This window comes from Mus pahari, chromosome 15 (genome assembly GCF_900095145.1).
Source record: "Mus pahari chromosome 15, PAHARI_EIJ_v1.1, whole genome shotgun sequence".
NCBI lineage: Eukaryota > Metazoa > Chordata > Mammalia > Rodentia > Muridae > Mus > Mus pahari.
In genome coordinates, this window is record NC_034604.1 from 63,268,079 (window position 1) to 63,275,690 (window position 7,612).

The 7,612-nt window shown below is 38.6% G+C and overlaps 1 protein-coding gene across 27 annotated transcripts in view; it reads left to right on the plus strand.

Annotated features, from left to right (window-relative positions):
• The window catches only part of Tcf4 (transcription factor 4), a 347,041-nt gene extending 341,176 nt beyond the window's left edge, over positions 1-5,865 (plus strand). For all 27 annotated transcript variants that reach the window (XM_021214215.2, XM_021214219.2, XM_029547088.1 and 24 more), the window contains 2 exons: positions 680-820; positions 1,020-5,865. In XM_021214215.2, coding sequence (XP_021069874.1) covers positions 680-816 — 137 coding nt within the window. In that variant the 3' untranslated portion in view covers positions 817-820; positions 1,020-5,865. The remainder of the gene's footprint in view (positions 1-679; positions 821-1,019) is intronic.
• The last annotated feature ends 1,747 nt before the right edge of the window (positions 5,866-7,612 follow it).

Here is a 7,612-nt window from a genome sequence, read left to right on the forward strand (position 1 = left end):
GTGTGTGTGTGTGTGTGTGTGTGTGTGTGTGTGTGTGTGTGTGTAGACCAAACGTTAGTTAGCCTGGGGCATCATTCCTTTGGAGTTATCTAGCTCCTTTCTTGAGACATGGCCTCTCCCTGGGATCTGAGGCTTTCCCTTCAGACTAGTGTTAGCTAGCCAGTGAACGCTAAGGATCTGCCTGTCTCTCTGTCTTGCCAGTGTTGTACTGCAAGCTTGTCACCACCCCTGACTTTTCTGTGGGTGTTTAGTCATGGAACTCAGGTCCTTAATGCGTTCACAGTAATCACTCCTAATGAGCCATCTATCTCCCTGGCCTGTTGTTTAAGACTGTTGTTCATGTTTTGATGAGGGCTTTTACGCTGTAGCTCAGTCAAGCCCAGAACTCTATAGCACAGACCGAACTTATGTTTGCAGTGTTCCTGACTCTGACCTTCAAGTTCAGGATGTCAGGCCCAAGCCGCTATGCCTTCCTTTATACTGTACTGTGGTGGTACAGATTCTGCATGCAGTTAATGGCCATTGAGATGCGCCACTGGGTAGCACACCTTCCCTAACTGCGTCCCTCGCCCTGTCACGTGAAATGGAGTCTGAATATCTGGCATGAGCAGAGAAGCGCTCTTCAACCCTCTGTGGAGCCCTGTGCTGACTGGACGCCTTGTGCTTTCATGTTCCACAGAAAGGAATCTGAACCCGAAAGCTGCCTGTCTGAAGAGAAGGGAGGAAGAGAAGGTTTCTTCAGAGCCTCCCCCACTCTCCTTGGCTGGCCCACACCCTGGGATGGGAGACGCAGCGAATCACATGGGACAGATGTGAAAGGGTACGCTGGGTGACCTTTCCACCATGGCTGCCACCCCATAGTTCCCTGTGGCACTTGAGCCACAAACAACAGGTTTTCCCCCAGATTAGCCAATTATTTTTAGTTCTTAAAAAAAAAAAAAAAAGGAGATTTAAAAAAAAAATACTAAAAAGTTATTTTCTATCACTATATTAATTTTTTTCTCCTTTTCTTTTCTCAGGTCCAAGTTGCTACCTTGCTTCATTAAAACAAGAGACCACTTCCTTAACAGCTGTATTATCCTAAACCCACATAAATACTGCTCCTTAACCCTGTTTCTTTTGTAATATAAGACAAGTCTGAGTAGTTATGAATCGCAGACGCAAGAGGTTTCAGCATTCCCAATTATCAAAAAACAGAAAAACAAACAAAAAAATGAATGAAAGAAAGAAAGAAAGAAAAAATGCAACTTGAGGGACGACTTCTTTAACATATCACTCTGAATGTGCGAAGCGGTATGTACAGGCTGAGACACAGCCCAGAGACTGAATGGCAATCCTTCCACACTGTGGAGCAATGCATTTGTGCCTAAACTTCTTTTGGAAAAAAAAAATATAATTAATTTGTAAGTCTGAAAAAAATATTTAATTTAAAAAAAAATTGTAAACTTGCAATAATGAAAAAGTGTACTTCTGAAGAAAACGACATGAACGTTTTTGTTGGTATTCACGTCAGCTAGTGTTTCTAATTACCGGATATTGAATAGGGGAAGCCCGGCTGCCCTCGTAACAAAACCAGCAAACGTCCTGATGGCAACGAAGTGATGACATTAGCCATTCCTTAGGGTAGGAGGGACAGATGGATGTTATAGACCTATGACAAATATATCTATAAATATATATATAAATATATATTAAAAATTTAGTGACTATGGTAAGCTTTTGTTGATTTGTTTCAGACTTTTTTCTCCTGTAAAAAAATAGTACTGATTAACTTTTTTAAAAGAAAGATTTTACTGTAAATATGGATTTTTTTTTTTTTTTGTCTGATTTTTTTTGTCCCTTCCCCCGGTTTGTTATCGTAACCTGTAGTGCCAACTCTGCTTCCGGAGGGGCAGTGCAGGACGAAATGCTGACCCTGAAGTTGCTTCTCATTCATAAATAGTAGAAAGTTGTTTCTCCAGTCTTTTGGGAACACAGGACTTAAAAGTCACATCATGTGTAGGAATGACATGCAGCATTGCCCGAGCGAGGCAAAAAGCATTTGTCTGGCTCCGGGCGCTGCCCTTGTTCCCCTCTCCTGGGATTTTCAGAGGTACACGGTTAGAATGCTACAATGTTACCACTGTGCCTTCCAATGTTTATATCATCGGAAACATAACATAATCAAAGTGGCTGTGATTTAACAAAAACGATTCAAGTGTTACCTACCTGTGTAGCCGAAGTAGTGTGCAGTGACCGAGACGTTTCTGAATACATGGTCAGATTTTTTTTGGAAAAAATTACAAAAATTTAAAAAAAAAAAAAAGAAAGAAAAAAGAAAAAAAACTTTAAAAAAAAAAGTCAAGTTCAAAAACCGTCAAATGAGAAAATTGCAAGGAGTGTGACAGAGCTGATTGATTTTTGTTGCTTTCTTGATTTTTTTTTTTTCAAAATGGGTTTACTAAAAAGTAGATGACTTACCTGCCTCCTCCTTCGTCTGAAAAAAAAAAATGCCAACCAATCACGCAGCATTATAACAAGCCTTATAAGCCCTAAAGCATTAAGTTGCACTTTTGTGAGGAGGGGTAACGCAGTATTCTCTCTGGCCAGTATGAGTGAAGTTTATACTTAACATTTGATAGAAACATAGATCAAACTACGGCACGGCAACTCATCAGATAGCTAGCGTTGACTCTGGGCACAATTGAACCAATTCCCATCCTAAATCTTTCCAACAATGGACTTTGGTGTGTAGTGCAGTGAACACATAGTACTCCTACTTAAGCATTTGTCAGCATCCTTTTGTCTCTAACTCGGTTCTATTTTGACAGCCACACAATCTTGGCATGTATTAAGGAAAAAAAAAAATCCCTGTTGAAGTAGTTTTTCCACCTATCAGCACTGAGTAAATGCCATAACTCCGCGGAAATGGTCTAACTACCACATTTGTTGTCCTGAACTACCAGTTACATAGTGACGAAACACATCTGTAAATTTTATGCAACCAATGGCAAACCTATCATTATTTTGAAACTGTGTATGTAAAAGTTATATTTTTACATGTAGACTCTTGTTATTATGTGTTTTAATACATTGTATCAGTTTTTTGTTTTTTTTAACTGTGTGGTTTTAAAAAGTCATTTAAATGAAATAGTGAGCTACGAGAATCTGAAATTTATGTTCATTTCTGAAAATGTAAGAACAAATAAGATAGTTACCACGTGGTCACCTTTTACAAACCCATGAACATTTTGATTAGCTGTGTGCATGTGTATATGTGTGTGTGTGTGTGTGTGTGTGTGTGCTCTTGCGTGTGTGTGTGTGTGTGTGTGTGTGTGTGTGTGTGTGTGTGTGTTGAAAATTGTAAATATGTTCAGTAGCGATAAAACTAAAATGCTTTGATTTGTTGAGAAGTTCCTAAAATGTGGAGGTGGATTGAAAATGTAGGGGAATAGCAGGAATCAAATTTCATAGAAAGTTCTTTGGGGGCTTTCCTGTGATATGGTGGCACAAAGGTGCTCCAAAAGGGCAAAGAAGACAATAATTTCCCCTCCTCCCTGAACGATGGAAACCATGTGTACGTGGTCTCTCACCATGTTAAAGACTTTCTTTCCGTGATACATTCTGCACTCATTTTGTATAGTCTGCCAAGGCGGGTATCCCTAGGAACAATGTTATTATATAGGAAGCAGGTACACCCTGATCACATTCAGGAGAAGCGTATAGAGAGAATATGGTGTTTACTCTTTAGGGAACTGGAAATACTCCCCGCATTGATGTATATCTTCAGAATGGCACTTTTGATACATGTTATCATAAAGGTGCTTACTAAAGCGGAATCAAAGTTTTTCAAATCTGTAAACAAAGCAAAAAATTAAATTGCAGTCATTTGAGGATTTTTTTTTTTTCAATTGGTGCTTTTATATTTTGTTCTCACTCGGACAGAGAAAAAGCTGCAATTTCATGTTCACCAGCTTTGATGTATTCATTACTTGGTAATGTAATATGGCTATTGTCAAATTCCTTTTGGAAATAAGCAAAAGACTCCCCAAAGGCCAGCAGCAGCTGCTGGCTGCTTTCTGCTTGGTGCAGAAACATGATCTGACCCTCTCTGTGGTTATCGGGTTGTATCTCCAGTTTTAAAAAGAAGGAGAAAGGGAATGTGGCCGTTTTAATGTGTTTTTTTTTTTTTCTTGTTGTTATTTTGTAATTATCAAACCCAGGTAAGATATTGGTATTCCTGCACTGGATTTTTGAAAGAAACTTAGCAGAAGTCAGGATTAAAATACTATACAAACATTTCATAAGTGTTCATATACTATACTAGACATATATGAGGACGGTGATGCTTAGGTTCAGGATCGGTTTAAGAGACTCTGAAAGCAACTTGGAACAGTTGATCCACCTCCACATTAAAGTAATTTATGAGTATGCAGAATTAGGGATCTGTCCATCTTGGAGTTGTTACTCTTTTTGTCTTCTGTGTGGCAGTGATGAACACTAACGCTTTTACAACTGTCAGTTCACCCAGTGGTACAACTGATTCCGATTCAGTCTTCCGATTCCTGGTTTTGTTTAGTCTTTCCACTTTTTTTTTCCTATCTTGATTTTATTGTTATTATTGTTGTTATTATTATTATTCATGATCTTTGTTTTGATGAGGGGTTGGGAAGTGGGAGGGAGTCGAATTGAGACTAGGGGTTGAGAGGATTTTTTTTTTCCATCTTTGCATCCAACAAGCAGAATATGGTCTGTGTTCAAAACGGAACTTAAGTCAGGAAGGAAACCATTCAGCATGAACAAGCACATGTAGTCTGCCGGCTGACTGGAAGCATAAATAAATAAATAAATAAATAAATAAATAAATAACACATACGGAGGTGAAGATGGAATGTGCTGGATTCCAAGACAATGGGGCACCAAGGCCTGTGGGCCTCCTCTTGACTTTGCTTTGGTTATGTTTGTTTTTCTTTAGAGATGTCTTTTCTCATGGGACTTGAAGTGACTCATCTCTGTGCAGTACTGGTTTCGCCATATGCTCATTTCAAGTATTATAGACATATGTAATGGTGAAATATATGAACTGTGGCCTTTTTCATTCTTGTTACTTGTGATGCAATTAAGTGAAGATAAGAAAAAAAAGCAGAGATTTACCATGTATCAGTGCCTGGCTTTTTGTTATAAAGCTTCGTCTGTCTAGTGCTCTTTTTGCTATAAAAATAGACTGTAGTACACCCTAGTAGGAAGAAAAAAACTAAATTTAAAAATAAAAAAAATATATTTGGCTTATTTTTCGCAGGAGTAATCCTTTTATACCATGGATATTACAAAAAAAAATTGTCAGATTCTGAATATTTCTTCTTTGTAGATTTTTGGAATCATTATGAGTAAAAGTTTGTTACTTTATTTTACTATTTAAAAGATGTTATTTTACCATGTGTTACTGAGATGAAACTGTATGGTATAGCTTCTTCTGTTTGTTTTTGTTTTCAGGTTTTTTTGTTTGTTTGTTTTTAGTTGTAGGTTGCAGTATGGACTTTTTTGTTTCTCGTTATGTTTTGTTTTGTTTTTGCGACTGTACACATAGCTGCAGCATTAAAAACTTTTAAAAAATTGTTTAAAAAAAAGAAAAAAAGGGAAAACGTTTTAAAAAAAAAAAGATAAACAGTTACACCTTGTTTTCAATGTGTGGCTGAGTGCCTCAATTTTTCATGTTTTTGGTGTATTTCTGATTTGTAGAAGTGTCCAAACAGGTTGTGTGCCGGACTTCCTTCAAGAGGCCAACAACCCAGCTTGGTCTAGACCACGACCTGTTCCCATCTGTAGTTACTCGATGAAGTCATGTACATGACCGTTCTGTAGCAATAAATGTGCCATTTTTATAAACTGTCTCTGACACTCTTTTCATTTCACCTCTCGTGCACACAGCCCTCTTCTGTAAGACCAAAGCCACTCTTCCTGTGTTCTGAGTGTTGGAGGTCCTGACAGTTGAACAAAACATTAAAAAAAAAAAATCACAAAAAACAAATTGAAAGGCAAAGCCCTTGGTTCCTCAAGAAGAGATGCCCCCTTAATGAAAATGGAACAGGATACTTGCAAGCACACAGAAAGCTGTCTAGAGGAGTAACTAACTGAAGGATTGTGATTAATGCATGTGTAACACTGGAGCGATGCACTCGAAGAGCCCTGAACTGCGCCAGTGCTTGGGGTTGTACCGCAGGCTGCTGAGTCTGCATCCCAACCCTCCTGGATCAGTTGGCTGGCTATTTTTGCAGAACATTCTCAGCTAGACCTTTCCAATCGAAATAAATACAAATGAAACTCCAGGACAATTTTATTTTGTATCACTTGTTGAAAGCTGCCTATTGTTATTTGCAGTTATATGCTATGATATTGTACTCATGCCGTGGTAGACTATACACTCCACTCCAAATTCTGGTTGGCACTGTTGACTATTATCCCAGATGTAAACAGTCAGAGAAGTATTTTTTTTTTCCTAGCTTGTAAAAACTGATGTGTGTCACCTGTGGGAGGGAAAATCTGTACAGATTAAAATGATGCAGTGTTATGTACTGTAAGTTAATATTTTTGTAGAACAGACACCAGCCTACTTTACAGAACCTGAGGGCCGCTTGGCATTGTGCTATAGAGATGTAACATGGCTTATGGGATGAAAGAAAGTCTGTGGCACAGGAGGTCTTAATGGAATGTTCTAACTGGGTGCGTGGGATTGGGGGATGTCTCCAATGTTGCTCTTGTATTCTTTCTCATGGGGTGTAGCGACTAGTTGTCTGAAAGAAGATGTTGTGATACCATTTGGTTAACATGTAAAGTGTCCTCCATAGCCAAATGTTGGGAGTTTGTTTCTTCCCTCCGCCCCCACCCCCACCCCATTTCCCTTTGATTGGATTGTTTGCAGATATTTAAATTTTATGAAATTTCCAAATATTTTGGTTAATAACCCCTTTAACCTTTTAAGTGATTTGAGATGTTCTTATGTTCTTACTGTGTGTTTTAAATATATATCTATATATAAAAGAGCCAGAAGCATTTAGTCTTTTAGTATTATATTTTATCCTATAATTTCTGATACCAAGAAAGGGGAGATGTACTAGGGACTTGTCTGGTGTCTTATATAATCCATTAACAGTAGATTTCACTTCAGAGGTCACATGACAGGGGACATGAATTTATGCTCTGAACAGAATTTAGATGCCCAGGAACGTATACTATTCACATGTTCACAAGATTCCCCAATAAAGGCACGCTAGAAGATAAAATCTGGCACCATTTTTAGCCTTATAATTTGATTCATTTGTATAAAACCAGGTGAGAAGTCTACGCTTTTGCCTAAGAAACATCACATGTGGCTCTTCAAGGAGCTTGAAAGCCATCAGCTGAGCTGCTTGCTGGTCTTCCCAGGGCCTCACGCTTCGAGTAAAAGACGCATCGAGTAAAATCCACATATCTTGAGAAAAGGAATGTGCCATGCCCACTGACTACCAGCCTGTGGGCACCACTGCAATGGTGAAAGGATGGCGGGGGCTATTAACTACACCAGTTAAAATAGCTAGGCTTAGCATATATCCACTTGCCTAGAATGTGAACTACCAGTTAAGATGGTGGCATTTAC